At 42.3% G+C, this 17,065-nt stretch overlaps 1 protein-coding gene across 1 annotated transcript in view; it reads right to left on the reverse strand.

Annotated features, from left to right (window-relative positions):
• CACNA2D3 (calcium voltage-gated channel auxiliary subunit alpha2delta 3) overlaps positions 1 to 17,065 on the reverse strand; it is a 1,043,639-nt gene that overhangs the window by 562,515 nt on the left and 464,059 nt on the right. Inside the window, exons 6-8 of the mRNA XM_038772667.1 lie at positions 12,394 to 12,525; positions 4,860 to 4,920; positions 4,622 to 4,772 (exon numbers count right to left, since the gene is read on the reverse strand). Coding sequence (XP_038628595.1) covers positions 4,622 to 4,772; positions 4,860 to 4,920; positions 12,394 to 12,525 — 344 coding nt within the window. The remainder of the gene's footprint in view (positions 1 to 4,621; positions 4,773 to 4,859; positions 4,921 to 12,393; positions 12,526 to 17,065) is intronic.

Genomic DNA, 17,065 nt, shown 5'->3' on the forward strand with positions numbered 1-17,065 from the left:
ATCACCTTCCTCTTCAGGGGAGTCAGAGCTAAGCCCTGGGTATTGTTCAGCACATTTCTATTTGTGAGGTTATTATGCCTATAGATTTTGCAAGAGGACTAATTATTTCCCCTTGGGATAGCAATCATTGTTATGAGTAATGATTATTGCATATGGTACTTGCTGGTTTACTGGTGGACATTTTGCCTGATTATTTGGGGTGTTTGGTACAGGCTTGGGATATTGTCCCTCCAGCATATAGAATGGAATAACAACTACAGTTTACAACCGTCATCCTCCAAAGGCAGACTTGTGAAAATTAGACATGGTTCCATCTAGTCCCACTGAATGTGGAACCAACTTCAGTGGGAGTCCCATTGCTGAGGAGAGCACATTGCTCTGTGAGCAGATTGAGTGATCCTTGGAATTTAGAAATTTGAAAAGGCTTCTTTTTACATTGGTGAGCCGTCTCTAACTGCCAGGGAAATTACAATTCGGAAATAGAGACAATCCCTACCCAACAACGGGCTCAAAGTCTAGAAGGGGGAGACAGACAACCAAAAAAGTAGACAGGCATCATTAGCATCAAAATAGATAAATAGAATGATATATACACATCATTAATAAAATGAATAGAATAATAAATATGCGCAAATATGCACAAGTGCTGTGGGGCAGGGAAGGGGGTAGAGCAGAGGGAGTGAGAAGGGGCGATGGGGAGGGTTGGAGGAGCAGAGGAAAAGGGCGGCTCAGTCTGGGAAGGCCTCCTGGAGGAGGTGAGCTCTCAGTAGGGCTTTGAAGGAGAGCTGGTTTGGCAGATGTGAGGAGAGAGGGCACTCCAGGCCGAAGGTAAGACTTGGGCCAGAGGTCGACGAGAATGAGTCACAGTGAGTGCAAAGACTAATAGTCATATAATGATGTAGGCAGATTATAGCTGCAAGTAGCCTTTATAAAGGTAAATATTTTATATTTTATATCTTTAACAGTGAAATCCCTAGTATACTGTATGCTCCCTGAAGGCAAGGACCATGCCTGTTAATCTTATTGTATGCTCCTAAGCATGTAGTAAAGTGCTCTGCACGTAATAGGTACTCAATAAATACGCATGAATAATGATTATTTTGGTATTTAAGTGCTTACTTTGTGCCAAGCACTAAGGTAGGTAAAAGATAATTAGGTCAGACACTACCTATCCCACATGGGGCTCATAGTCAAAGTGGAAGGGAGAACCGGTATTGAATCTTCACTTTGCCGATGAAGAAACTGAGGCACAGAATTTAAGTGACTTGTTTAAGGTCACACAGCAGGCAAGTGGCATATTAAAACCCAGGTCCTCTGACTCCCAAGATCATTTTCTTTTCACTAGGCCCCACTGTTAAAATCTCACATTTCTAGAGAGCTTACTGTAAACCCTTGTCCTTGAAGCCCAGGATTCTGGGTAAGAGTGGGCTAAAAAATCAGTCACAAAAATATCCCACCAGGTAACAGATAACTTCAGGAAACAGTGTGGCTATCTGGGTTCCATTTCTAATCATGAGTAATGAAAATTGTGATATTTATGGAACGCTAAGTGCCAAAAACACTGTACTCACCATTGGAGTAGATACAGATCAGACACATTCCCTCTCCAACATGAGGCTTACAGTTTAAGAGTGAAGGAGGACAGGTATTTAATCTCCATTTCCATATGAGGAAACTGAGGCACAAGGTGTGGCCAGGAGGGAACTCTCCTCCAGCCCTGCCCCTAGATACAAAGTGGAATGTAGGTATCTCCTGACATGAAGATCTATGAAGATGGCAAACAACTGAAAGGGCTAATTCCAATTTTTTTCCTCCAATCAAATTACTGGGGAGAAATTTTCTCATTATATATTCTACAATAATTAACAAGTCTCATAATAAGTATCTTGAATAATCAGGACAAATGGGTTTTTAAACAGTGTAATCATTTCAATTGTATATTTTAAATCACTAAATGAACTTTAGACTATTTCAATTGATCACTTTCATCCAAGGGTCAAAAAAGAATTATTGATACCAAATTGACAATGTAATTAAGCTTTCCTATTCTGTGACCCCCTTTTTTATTCAATGAGTAATTTAAGATTATTTAGATAGTACTAATGTACCCTGCTCCTTATCCATTAAAAAAGAGTAAATCCTGTGGGAGATGTAGGATTCCATCACTTACATTCCAAAACGGAGGCCAAATTACAGGTTAAATTAATATTTTCATATACAAATTGGGCCCTGGGCACCCACAGTCACAGAGGTATGTCCAAAAATAACCATCTTTTCAGAGTGTCATAGTCTCAAAGTGAGCATCAAAGCCTTTGTTCACCCACCTATACTCCATCTAGTTCTGAATTCTTGCCCTTTCTAAATGGAGAGTGCCTGGAGAAAATTTCAGTCAATACCAGAGAGTAAATGAGGCTTTAGTAATTCCTCAACACCAACTCTATTCCTCAACACCAACTCTCTCCTTGACCCCCTCTAGTCTGGCTTCCGTCCCCTACATTCCACGGAAACTGCCCTCTCAAAGGTCACCAATGACCTCCTGCTTGCCAAATCCAACGGCTCATACTCTATCCTAATCCTCCTCAACCTCTCAGCTGCCTTCGACACTGTGGAACACCCCCTTCTCCTCAACACGCTATCCGACCTTGGCTTCACAGACTCCGTCCTCTTCTGGTTCTCCTCTTATCTCTCCGGTAGTTCATTCTCAGTCTCTTTTGCAGGCTCCTAATCCCCCCCCCCATCCCCTTACTGTGGGGGTTCCCCAAGGTTCAGTGCTTGGCCCCTTCTGTTCTCGATCTACACTCACTCCCTTGGTGACCTCATTCGCTCCCACGGCTTCAACTATCATCTCTACGCTGATGACACCCAGATCTACATCTCTGCCCCTGCTCTCTCCCCCTCTCTCCAGACTCGCATCTCCTCCTGCCTTCAGGACATCTCCATCTGGATGTCTGCCCGCCACCTAAAACTCAACATGTCCAAGACTGAACTCCTTGTCTTCCCCCCCAAACCCTGCCCTCTCCCTGACTTTCCCATCTCTGTAGACGGCACTACCATCCTTCCTGTCTCACAAGCCCACAACCGTGGTGTCATCCTCGACTCCGCTCTCTCATTCACCCCTCACATCCAAGCCATCACCAAAACCTGCCGGCCTCAGCTCCGCAACATTGCCAAGATCCGCCCTTTCCTCTCCATCCAAACCGCTACCCTGCTCGTTCAAGCACTCATCCTATCCTGTCTGGACTACTGCATCAGCCTTCTCTCTGATCTCCCATCCTCGTGTCTCTCCCCACTTCAATCCATACTTCATGCTGCTGCCCGGATTGTCTTTGTCCAGAAACGCTCTGCGCATGTTACTCCCCTCCTCAAAAATCTCCAGTGGCTACCAATCAATCTGTGCATCAGGCAGAAACTCCTCACCCTGGGCTTCAAGGCTCTCCATCACCTCGCCCCCTCCTACCTCACCTCCCTACTCTCCTTCTACAGCCCACCCCGCACCCTCCGCTCCTCTGCCGCTAATCTCCTCACCGTGCCTCGTTCTCGCCTGTCCCACCATCGACCCCCGGCCCACGCCATCCCCCGGGCCTGGAATGCCCTCCCTCTGCCCATCCGCCATGCTAGCTCTCTTCCTCCCTTCAAGGCCCTACTGAGAGCTCACCTCCTCCAGAAGGCCTTCCCAGACTGAGCCCCTTCCTTCCTCTCCCCCTTTTTCCCCTCTCCAACCCCCTCATCTTACCTCCTTCCCTTCCCCACAGCACCTGTATATATGTATATATGTTTGTACATAGTTATTACTCTATTTATTTATTTTACTTGTACATATCTATTCTATTTAATTTATTTTGTTAGTATGTTTGGTTTTGTTCTCTGTCTCCCCCTTCTAGACTGTGAGCCCACTGTTGGGTAGGGACTGTCTCTATATGTTGCCAACTTGTACTTCCCAAGCGCTTAGTGCAGTGCTCTGCACACAGTAAGCGCTCAATAAATACGATTGATTGATTGATTAGAGGCTCACCCCCACTCACTTCGTTGGGCAAAAAGTGTTGAAACTGATGTAGTTCATTGGCTTTGTCTGCCATGCTCACTAGGCCTTTAGTAAATATGAGCTTGTGATGGGATCTCACAGGAATGAGACTAATCATCTCTGTCAGTTATAGCACGAATAAACTTAACCCAAAATTCACTGTGGTTGAGTGTGAATGGACACATGCACAGACTCCATTTAATGTGGGCACCCCAATGTGGGGAAATGAATGAAGAAGAGAACCTAGAAAATCTAAAAAATGCAGCTGCCTGAGCTGTTTTCCTATCAAACTGTTCTGGGGAGCTCAGTGGGAAACTTGGTTACAGTGTTCTGAAAAGGAAATAACCCAGAATGACCTACAAGGTGCTCTGCTCATCTGCCAGTGCATATTGGCTATAAGGTGAGTTAGAGAGGGGAACGTGCTTACTGAGCAAATGCCAGAAAAATCATCCATTTACTGAGCCTCTTACACAGGATTATACAATTGGCATCTTCAGTTTTCTAGATGCTACATGCCCAACTGCGGAATTAAAGTCATTTGAATGAGAGCAAAAGATTTTTAAAAAAGGCAAGGAGAGAAAAAGTAACAGATGAACTCACAGCAATTATGTTGAAGAAGTCATCGTCTCCTAGGGTATCCAAAATAGAAGACACTGTTTGCTTAGCAATTGTCAGACGGAGTCCTTTCATACTACCACTAACATCCACTAAAATGACTACATCTTTTGGAGAAGTGGCTGCTTGGATATACCTAGGTCAGGATAAAAGACAAAAATTAATCTTAAAAATATCACTGTGCTTTCCTTAAACAAACACTGGAGGTTTACTATTTGCCTACCATTTTCGGTTTCTGCAGTCAAAGGCAATAACTCCATTTTCATCTGGTTCCCATTTAATACCTGTAATAAAGATTGGATTATAAGAAAACAGGAGAAAGTTCAAATGTTTAGATATAGCACTTCATGGACTGTATTGCTTTGCTGATTGAGCAGACATCCTTGAAAATTACTGCAAAAACCAACACCAGTCGCTGGTCACAAAGTGATAGCCAACTCTGGAAAAGCACTTTAACAAAATAGCACTACAGGAAACACAATCATCCTTCTCAGCTGCTCAAAATCCCTACTAAAGAGTAAAGCCCACTTCAGAACTGCTCTGTCCATTAAGCTAGTGAGTCTGGCTAGAGCCGCTCTCTGCTTGGCCTGAGCATGATAATTAACCAAATTATTTTCCCCATCGCCCTTACTACTTTTCTTGGAACAGCCAAAAGCTGTCAGTCCTGATGGCATCACTCAAGGGCTTGGTGTCAGACATTTTGCCACAGATCACTTGATTCTGATGAGGTAATGTCTCTGGCTTGTGGGACAGAGGGAATACAATACTAGGTGTCCTGCACAGAATATCAACAGGCTTGTTTCTCCACCCTGTTTTTTACATCAAGGTATTTTTGGCCTTGCAAGTTACTTCAAATTTAAATACAATAGATACTTCCTCATGGAATAATGAAATTTGCCTTTCTGTAGTGGAAGAGTTCTGAGATTTAAGGATGAAGGCCTGTGCAACTCCACACAGATATGGGAGGTTCCATGCCAAGCTAAGGATTTAAGGTCAGTGAACACATACACACTCACACACACTCCTCATTCTCTTAGGTAAATAAAGAGAGTCTACTAACTCATTTCTTGCAAGGCTGACTGCAAATGAGCCAGTTTCCCATATGCCAATACTGGGAAATAATAAACACACACAAGCTAATGCACAATAAAACAGCATCTGTCTATCAGGAGAAACTTTTATATGTGTTATGTTGGAAAATGATGTTTACCAATGGCGTTCCTATTGGCTTCCCACCTCACCATTTTCACTAGTGCCTGTGCTTCTACAAAAACAATCCAATAAAAGACAGAGATGGGAAACATCTACCGGTTTCCTTTGATAAGAGAATCAATTCGCTGCTATCCTTGACACTACTTGGAGAGCTGAGTTAAAAGAAAAAAAGGAGCATTTTGCTTGTCCTTTCTTCCAAGTAAGAGTGAGTCTGTGATGCCCCAGATTCCAATAGTAAACTGGACCAATGTAAGATTTCCAGCAAATTCCCACAGCCAGAAAAGTGTGGATGGATCGATAGTAATAATGAGGTCCTTCCTTGGGGAGCGTTGGAGGGTGAGGGGTGATCTCAGGGTGTTGAGGACAGTTTTGAAGTTGATGCTAAGGCCTAAGGCGAGTAGTTTTTGGGTAGTACCAAGAGGCAGTGATCACTGTTCTGGAACTAAAAAGAACTAATGAAGATGGTCAACTTCTGAGTCACTCAACACAAACAGTGCATATGTATTGCTGGATATAATTCTACGTGTGAAGGGACATTTCAGAAATGTTCATGTTATAATGAGAACAGAAATGATTTTTAGACCAGGACCAATACCACACAAAAAGCAGCTGAAACCTCAAATCTCAAAGATCAAGGGAACTACCACTGTGCCCCCTAGAACACTTCAATTGTGAGCTTTACTGGGCCACAGAATTAACTGATTCCCTGAACTGCAATGATGTGGCTTTTGTGGTCCCACCAGAGCCAAGTAGGGAGGAGTGTTGAAGAGAATAGAGATGGAGCCCATACAGAAGCTGGTCTGCTTGGCTTGCACCCTCATCAGAGGTAAAACTGCACTTTTCATCGTAAGCCACTGTGACCAGCCCATCAGTCTTTACAATCTCAACACAGCTTTAGCAAAATTTCAAAGTTCTAGATCTCTTTCCCCAGCCCTGCCCATGTTACCAACTATCAGTGGAGCGGAAAATGGTAAGGATGAAAATACCCATCGAGTACTAGGCTTCTGACTTCATACCAGAAGCAGAGACCCATAGAGTTGGAAGGGATTCAGAAAAACCATCTGGTCTACTCCACACCCTCACTAGGTGGGCACAGGTAAGGAGCATGGACGACAGCAGAATAGCTCAAGACTTGCTAGATGGTGAACTGAAATTTTGGAAGTGGGAAGCAGTGTGGCCTACTAAAAAGAGCATGGATCTGGGAATCTGAGGACCTGGGTTCTATTCTCGGCTCCACCACCTACCTGCCTGTGTGACCTGAGACATGTCCCTCTACTTCTCTGTGCCTCAGTTCCCTCACCTGCAAATTGGTGATTCAATACTTACTCTCAAGCCTGCTTAGACTGTGAGCCCCTTGGGAGACCTGATTAACTTTTATCTACCCCATTGCTTGGCACATAGTGAACACTGAACAAATACCACATTTATATCAACCATAAACAGGATTGATACGATGAAATAAAACCTCAGATGCTTAAGAAGAGGTGTGGTTAGTTGGGAGACAGTAGCAGAAGAGTAACCGGCAATTAAAAAATAATAGTACAGCAATGCAAAATTAGAACAAAAGCTTCAAGAAGGATGTATCTTAGGATATGTCTTATTGAAGGCACATCTCCAAGAGGCCTTCCCAAACCCCTCATTCCCTCTTCTCCCACTTCCTTCTGAGCTACCTTTGCACTTAGATTTGCACTCTTCATTCACCCCTTCCTCAGCTCCACAGCAGTTATGTCCATATCCATCATTTATTTATAATAATGTCTATCTCCTGCTCTAGACCGTAAACTCATTGTGGACAGGGGACACGTCTACCAACTCTGTGATATCCCAGCTCTTAGTATAGTTCTTGGTACATATTAAGTGTTTAATAATTACCATAATTATACCATAATAATAATAATAATTGATAAGCAGCAGAATGTGCAAACGTATACATATACATACACAAAGGCTGATGATGTGCATAATGAAATCAGTGCCTACATGTGAAGGGACATTTCAGAAATGTTCATGTTATAATGAGAACAGAAATGATTTTTAGACCAGGACCAATACCACACAAAAAGCAGCTGAAACCTCAAATCTCGCAGATCAAGGGAACTACCACTGTGCCTCCTAGAACACTTCAATTGTGAGCTTTACTGGGCCACAGAATTAACTGATTCCCTGAACTGCAATGATGTGGCTTTTGTGGTCCCACCAGAGCCAAGTAGAGAGGAGTGTTGAAGAGAATAGAGATGGTCAGTCAGTGCTTCAACCACCTCTTGCATAATTAAATCAGTGCAAGAGATGGTTGAAGCACTGATGATTTGGGTTACTAATAATTACTTGGGAAATCAGTCAATCACATTTATTGAGCACTGACCGTGTGCAGAACACCATACTAAGCTCTTGAGAGAGTACAACACAACAATATAACAGACACATTCCTGCCCACAACAAGCTTACAGACTAGAAAGAAGGCTTGTGGGAGAAGACGGGACTTTAAGAGAGCTCTGACAGTGGGGAGGGTTAAAATCTGGCAGACATGGAGGGGAAGGGAGTTCCAGGATCAGGTAATACCGAGAAGGTGGAGTTAGAAGCATTAGGTGAGAGTGGGGAAAAGGTAAGAGATGAGCTTGGGAGGGGTGAAGAGTGAGAGTAGAGAAGTAGTGGATGAGAAGAGCTGATAAAGTGAAAAGAGCTATCGAAGAGCTTTACACCAATGGTAAGGAGTTTTTGCTTGATGAGAAAGGAAATGAGCAATAATTGCAGGGTTTTGAGAAGATATGTTCTAAGAGGCAATTCAGAAAGATGAGCTGAACAACAACATGGAAAATGGACTGATGACGGAGAGGCTGGAGGTAGAAGAAGACCCAAGTGGAGGCCAATACAGTTGACCAGGGATGGCCAAAGAGCAGTTCACAAGCTATATGTAGCTGCTCTTCACTTGCCGTGCCTCTCATGGTGAAAACCTAGTTAACATATGCTTTTCATCATGGTGGTGGGCTGCAGGGTAGTACTGCTCCAGCCCTTGTCCTGGTGTCTCCACCCACGTGGACTGGAGAGGAATATATTACCAAGCCCTACTCCCAGTCCCTGCTCTAGCTATCTCTTGCTCACTGCCTTCCCATCATCCCCCAACAGCTCACCATTATGGTTAAAGGAATTCCTTTTAAGCCTGCAACTATCACCCATATTATGATTTTGGTTTGTGGCTATTTGTTTCATGAGGACTGGCCTCTGCTGCAATAGTTTAATAGTAATATGATGCACACTTAAACCAGGGGATGGGTGGAGAAGAAAGGGCAGATAAATGAGACATTTTTGAGGAAATATTGGCAGGTTAGAACAGTACATCATATGTGACAGCAGCATAATGTGGAGTCAGAAATTATACTCAAGTTGTGGGTTTGAGTGACAGGGAGGATAGTGGATTTGTTTGATAATGATATGGAAGTTAGGAGGAGAGGAGGATTTTAGGAGAAAAGTTGAGAAGTTCAGTTTTCTATTCCATGCCCTCCTATTCATCTCTGCCTTTCATCTCCTCTCCCAGACCTTTAGGCAATATCTATCACCTCCCACTCACCTTTAATCCTTCCCTTTTCTCATTCTAATGGGTTTTTTTTTTTTTTTTTGCAAATTCTCCTTAGTCCATCTTCTGCCCTGTCCTCTTCAGCTCCACTGTCTTGGGTCCCCTCACCTCTTCTCAATGTCACCTTTATCTCTCCTTCCTTTCACTTTCCTCCCTTTCACTTTCCTCCCTGACTTCTTCACCCCTCCTCCCTATTTCTCTTCTCTCTCAAAACTTTCTTCCCTCATCGCTCTCCTCTCTGCTCCAATCTCTTTCCTACATTCTGTTTTGTTGGGGTTTTTTTATGGCATTTGTTATGCACTTACTATGAGCCAAGCACTGTACTAAGCACTAGAGCGGATACAAGATAATCAGGTGGGACACAGTCATCCCTCACATGGGGCTTACAGTCTTAATCCCTATTTTTAAAGATGAGGCAACTGAGACACAGAGAAGTGAAGTGACTTGCCCAAAGTCACACAGCAGATGTGGTTGAGGCAGGATGAGAACCCAGGTCCTTCTGACTCTCGGGTTCGTGCTCACTGTCGGCTTCAAGACTCTCCATCACCTTTGCCCCCTCCTACCTCACTTCCCTTCTTTCCTTCTACAGCCCAGCCCACACCCTCCTCTCCTCTGTCACTAACCTCCTCACTGTGTCTCGTTCTCACCTGTCCCGCCATTGACCCCCGGCCCACGTCTTTCCCCTGGCCTGTAATGCCCTCCCTCCGCACATCCAACAAGCTAGCTCTCTTCCACCCTTCAAAGCCCTACTGAGAGCTCACCTCCTCGAGGAGGCCTTCCCAGACTGAGCCCCTTCCTTCCTCTCCCCCGCCCTACCTCCTTCCCCTCCCCACAGCACCTGTATATATGTTTGTACAGATTTATTACTCTATTTTACTTGTACATATTCACTATTCTATTTTATTTTGTTAATATGTTTTGTTTTGTTGTTTATCTCCCCCTTCTAGACCGTGAGCCCGTTGTTGGGTAGGGGCTGTTTCTATATGTTGCCAACTTTTACTTCCCAAGCACTTAGTACAGTGCTCTGCACACAGTAAGTGCTCAAGAAATACGAATGAATGAATGAATGAATCACTAGGCTATGTTTCTTCCTTGTTGAAATCTGGACCTTTCACTCCACTTCTACCTAGTCCTCTCAACCTCTGTGCCTAGTCCACTTCCTTTCTGGCTTCCATCAATTTTCTGGTCTGCTTTGAACCATACCCTTTCTGTTAGCTTCTAACTTACCTAGTTTCCAATGCCTCCAGCTATCACCAGGGCTCAGTGCCTCAAACATCCTTGGCTCTAATTCAACTACTTCTTACCACTTCCTGACATCTCCCACAGTAGCCACCTCCTGCCATATTCAGGGTCTTTTATATTCCAATGGCCCATATCTTTCCCAGTGGGGTCACCTCTCAGTTCCTAGACATCTCCTGATTGGCCCTCCAGACCTAACCTCCTCCTGCAACCTGCCATTTGGCTCATTCTACTGTTTACATATGTTGATCTTGGTGTGGCAGCCCTCACCAATATAAATATATAAAATAATGGTGACAGTAATGATGAAGATACATGAAACTTAGGTGGAAGTTCTGTTTAATATAGACCCCCCCACAGATAATTTTTAAGACATAAAGTACTATTGAAAAATCCCAAAGTAATTATAAAGTGTTCCACATTAATCATATTTATGTACATAAAAGTCTTCTTCCTTCTGGACTGTAAGCTCACTGTGGGCAAGGACTGTGTTTGTCCATTGTTATAGTGTACTCTCCCAAACACTTACTTCAGTGCAGAGCACACAATAAGCACTTAATATGATTGACTATGTTTACACCTGTACTTTTAACTCACTCTTCATTTCTTATTTTTCCCTTGTTACTGTCCACGAATCTATAGGAAATCCTTCAAGATGAAGAAGAGAAGACCTATGCACTGGACAGAGCAGATCTGATAGATGCGCTTTCTCATTCCCATCTATACAACCTCTACCCCAGTTCCCTAGATGGGATATTCAAATATCTTGAGGCAAGTTTGGCACATCTGCATCTAATTATCTTTCACGCGCTTTCATCTAAACAAACTATATTCCTGTGACCCAAGACCTTTAATGGCCCAATGCTTATTGTAAAATTAACTCTAACTGACTGTTTATTGTTTAAGCCTATGTGAGCTCAAGGATGTGCTGTGTGTGTCCTGAAGGACAGAACTCATTTGGTGTAAGCAGAAAATAAGTCTACATAAACGGGAAAGTTTGAAGAGTGATAAGCTCCCTGCCAGTAAATGCAGCAGACATAAAGAACATCAATAAGGAAACTGTCTGCAGATAAAAAATATATTTTATTTAACATGGAGGTGCCAGAACTATAGCTTTCCTTATTAAAGACATTAACAAAAGAGTGCCATTTATTTCCTCCAAAATTAGAGGGGCTCTTTTCAGGTTCCTGTAGTTAATGTCTGCAGCTGCAATGTTAACACAAATAGATCCTCAAGTCAGACTTTCACAACTTATAAGCAAAATTAAAACTTTCATTTTTAATGAAAAAGCAGAGGCATAGGAAAAATTCAATCCTATTGGCAAATAATTGAAAGGCCAAGGACAGGAAAGCCTCAAAGACTCCATTTGTTTTCCTCCAGACTTAGGAGCCAAATTCTGTAGTGAACCATTTTGGGTGTTTTTTGATAGGTGTTCGCTGGAATCAGCAGCACCTCAGGCAGAAAGAATACCAACTGATTTTGAATTCTTAGTGAAAGAACAACGTGCTCCTCTGCCCTCTGGACTGGCAATGTGAGGGCAGAGAAAAACCAAGACAGGCTCAATTTTAGAAATCCAACTTCCTGGAACTGAACCCATACTTTTTGCCCCATATTTCCTTACATCTCAAATTGCTTATCTCCTTCTCCCATGGAGAGGAAGACCACATTCCTGAGTATGCATACCTCTGTCTTGCCCTCATTCCTGTTTGTGTTAGAAGTGATACACGATACTTACCTGGATATTGTCTGAAAAATCCTTTTGCACTCCCAAAATACTGCCATATGAGAGAGGGATCACGGTCAAAGTTATCAACAAAAACTTTATTTAAGGATTCTGACCAATAAACACCATTAACGATCGCTGGATCTGAAAGACACAAAAGATGACACAGGTTACACACCAAAATTGGGCCCAACAGCCACAAATCAGGGAAAAGTCAAAGATAAGCCCTCTGTCACTAAATGCAGAAGCTAATAGGAATATCAGTGAGGGGAATCTCATTTAAAATGCTGGTTTGATTTAACACACAGAGAAGTCAGAAACTTGGAAACTAGCTCAGACCATTTTAAGGGGCTGAATAGCAACATGCAAAAGTTGCACTCCAATAACTACAAGGCCTACTTCTCCCCTTGTATCTTTGAAGCAGCGAAGATCACTCTGGAACAGTTACATAACGGTCCCTGATAGTACAATAATTCACATGCCACCACTGTCTGCAATTTCCAACCCAGAATAAGTCTGACTCCTTCAAGATTTGTTATTTTTCAATCTGGCGCTACAGCTAGAAGAAAACCACAGTTTTAGAAAAGCTGCATGAGCCTCCAGTGTCTCTAAACCAGAAACACTTTGGGGAATCAGAATAAACAAAACACAAAAGCAAAAAGACAAACTTTCTTGGGGTTCTGGGAATGGAAGTTGTGGAATTCACATATTCAATCCATGATCCTCTTGCAATCCTTAGATCTGTCTGATGTTCAATTTCTCATCCCAATTCCAACCATTCAGAAGGCTGAGAAAGAAATCAGGTGTTCAGGGAAGGAGTAAATGAAGACTCCACTAGTTCATGGATGAGAAGGACCCAAACGTGATGTCAGATGATATCAAATAACATCAAACTTAACATGTCCAAAACAGAACTCCTTATCATCCTCCAAATCCTGTCCTCCCCATGACTTTCCTGTCATTTAGACAGCACCACCATCCTTCCTGTCTCACGAGAACTGTAAACTTGGTGTTATGCTCTACTCATCTCTCTCATTCAACCCACATATTCAATCTGTCACCAAATACTGTCAGTTCCACCCTCAGAACATCACTAAAATCCATTTCCTCTCTATCCAAACTGCCATCCAAACTCTCTATCCAAGTACTTATTGTTAAAGCACTCAATCACCTTTGTTCATTCACAATTTTTATGGTATTTAGTTAGCACTTTCTATGTGCCAGACTCCATACTAAGTGCGGGGTAGATACAGATAATCAGGTTGGGCACAGTCCCTATCCCATAGAGGGCTCACTGTCTTGATCCCCATTTTGCAGGTGAGGTAATTGAGGCACAGAGAAGTTAAGTGACTTGCCCAAGGTCACACAGCAAGCAAGTGATGGAACTAAGATTAGAACCCAGGTTGTCTACCCCCAGCCCATGTTCTTTCCACACTGCTTCTCAGTGAGCAGATAAATTGATATATCCCACAATCATATGGACATTGTGGTCAATTTTTCCAGGACAAAAATTTGCTCCTTAGGAGTACAATAGGTAGGCTGAAAGGAGTTTCAGATGACTAGGGAAACATTTAGTGTACGGCCGCTATTTTTAAAAGGAGGCTGTCAAAGACATACTGAAATACAGTCTCAGACAAAAAATGTCACCTTCCAAAACAAAGTATGGCTATGTGCTCATTGTAGGTAGCAATGTCAGGGAGTAACTATAGGCAAGGGGAGATTTGGACTCCGCCATCTAGTCTGGAGTACATCAAGGAGCTCTACTGAGGTACACTTAGTATGCCCAGTTTGCGGACTGCAAAATTCCAGAAACATTCATTCTATTCCCCACCTTTACACTGCAAACAATAATCTTTCTGAAGGCAAAGTAAAAAAAGGGAATAATTAGAGAGTTCATAAACTTAAAACTATTTAAACAACATCAATAATTCACCTAAAATTCCTGGATCTGTTGCTCTTATGTTAGGCACAAGAGAGTCCTCATTCTACAGGGAAAATACTTAACACCCAGACAGAACAATAATAATGTATATAATCACTGGTGGAAAAATTTACAAATTCAAGAACTTTCTTAATGGACACAAAAAATAGGTTTTTCTTAAGTGGTCCCCGGGAAATGGAGTCCTTTCTTGCTTGGGCTTGAAAGTGCATTTTGATTTTATCATTGGTGCAAAAGTCATTTAAATTAATCTGCATCCAAGATATAAGTACACTAGTTATCCTGTGAAAATTCCAAGGGATTTTATTCATCAACAATGACTTCATTCACTTTTGAGTCCTATAAAAATGTCCCATAGCTGGAAACTGATTAAAATATATTTAAGCGAACTCACTGCCTAAACAGATGAGTCGAAGCATTACAATTTAGTTCAATTAGCTTTTTCCTCTGTCCTTATTTTTAAAGCCTCGAAAGCACCAAAGGTGATTTCCAGAATTAGAGCAGTCTCTGCCTTTTGTGCAACCATCCACACAAACGCAGCATTAAAAAAGGCAGTCCGGCAGTTCAAAGATTTTCCAGGACATAATCGGAATATGAAATGTGATCCTGAAATGATAGCTTTTCCAAAAGAAACTCAATTTTCCTCAGGCAAGTGGGGAAACTTGTACATCTAACCAATGGTTAAAAATAAAAATGAGAGCAATCTGGTTTTAAAAAAAATTACACCCACTTGATGGAATATTTTGAAATAACACTTCCACTGACTTGTAAAATGGTAGCACTGAACTGACTTCAGAAGATTTGTCAGCATGTGATTTTAATGGAGTATAAAAAGTTGAATTGTTTTCTAGCCTCACATTCATCAAGTGAAATAACAGGTAAAAAATTTATAGTCCATCTTTCAACTAAACTTCAATGTACATATTCAGTATATGTCAAGAGAAGTCCAAATGAACACTGGTTAAGTTGCTTAAAATGTATTATATGTTAATATGCTTTTAAAACATATTTTTAAAACATTTACCTGGGTTCTTATTCTCGCCATGCCACTTGCCTACTGCGTGACTGGGCTAGTCAACTTCTCTGCACCTCAGTTTCCTCATCTCTAAAATGGGGATTCAATATCTTCCTTCCTACTTAGACTGTGAGCCCCAGGTAGGACAGGGATTTTGACTAACCTGATTATCTTGTATCTATGTCAGCACTTGGTACAGTGCTTGGCACATAGTAAGTGCTTAATAAATACAATAAGAATCATATAATGATAAAAAACAAAGTACACATCTCCAGTCAAGTCACCAAGGGAGATCCAAAATAACTCCACAATGAAGGAGCAGCATGGTTTAGTGGAAAGAGCCCGGGTTTGAGAGTCAGAGGATGTGGGTTCTAATCCTGACTCCACCAACTGTCAGCTGTGTGACCTTGGGCAAGTCACTTCACTTCTCTGTGCCTCAGTTACCTCATCTGGAAAATGGGGTTGAAGACTGAGCCCCACGTGGGCAAACCTGATTACCTTGCATCTATCCCAGTGCTTAGAACATTGCTTAGCACATAGTAAGCGCTTAACAAATACCATTATTATTAGTATTATTATGCACCTTTTTTAATTAAATACATTGAGTCACCATTTGACAATCACAACCCTTAGGCTGGGCTGGTGTGGGTGGGGTTAATTTTCCCAAGTGATTGGATCTTGGGGTGGGATTACTGATTGGTCCCAAAGGCATGCTAATTAACAACTCCTAACCAAGTGTGTTGGCACCTCTACACTGTTCCTCTTCACCCTCTACCAATTTATGTGGACTCTAAAGACCGCTGAGGCCATTCAGAACCTTAGGGAGGCTAAAAGACACAAAATGTTATCTCTCAATGAGAAGGATAAGTTGATGCCAGGAGCAGGCTTGTAGAGTCATGGGACACAACTCCTTATAGATGAATCTTGTCTGAACACCATGGTCCTTCTAAATTTACTTTGGCACCCCTAGCTGGGGTATGCCCCACATAGATTCATGCCCCAGATGGAATGTATTAGAAAAAAATATGTCCCTCCCAAACAAACTGGTAGTGGATAGAAACTGGTTTGAGCCCACGGGTGTATCCCTAGTAATCTTCTATATTTGCATTCTTCCTAGATATACCTAGATCAAAGTGCCTCAGTTACGTCATCCACAAAATGGGGATGAATACTGTGGGCCCCATGTGGGACATGGACTATGTCCAACCTGACTAGCTTGTTATCTACCCCATCACTTAGTATAGTGCCTGGCACCTAGTAAGCACTTAAATACCATTTAGAGGATATTATTTGCAGTACCATTTCTTAACTATCTACTCTGTAGCATACTAAACCAGATGAACAGGAAGATACAAAAGATGTTTTATGGGAAAGACAGTCTAGTGAAGTATAAAGAGCATGGGACTGGAGGTCAGGAGGTGGGATTTAGTACCAATTCTCATCCTAGGGAATTTACAATACAGTCATCTTTGGCTCCCCTCTTCCATTTGCCTCTCATATTCAATCTGCTTTTGGCTGGCAGCTCATCTTTAATATTTTGCAGATTTGCCCTTTCCTCACCATATTTATAGGTCTCTGTCCTGGTACAACATCTAATCACCTTTGGGTTTGGACTTAGAACAGATGTCCTTTTGTAAAAAGCCTATTTGATCCTATCACTCCCCAGCTCAAGCTTCTCCTGTGGCTCTCCGTTTCTTCTCCAGGCAAAGCTCCTGACCTTCTGCTTCAAG

Source organism: Tachyglossus aculeatus, chromosome X1 (assembly GCF_015852505.1).
Source record: "Tachyglossus aculeatus isolate mTacAcu1 chromosome X1, mTacAcu1.pri, whole genome shotgun sequence".
NCBI classification, from domain to species: domain Eukaryota; kingdom Metazoa; phylum Chordata; class Mammalia; order Monotremata; family Tachyglossidae; genus Tachyglossus; species Tachyglossus aculeatus.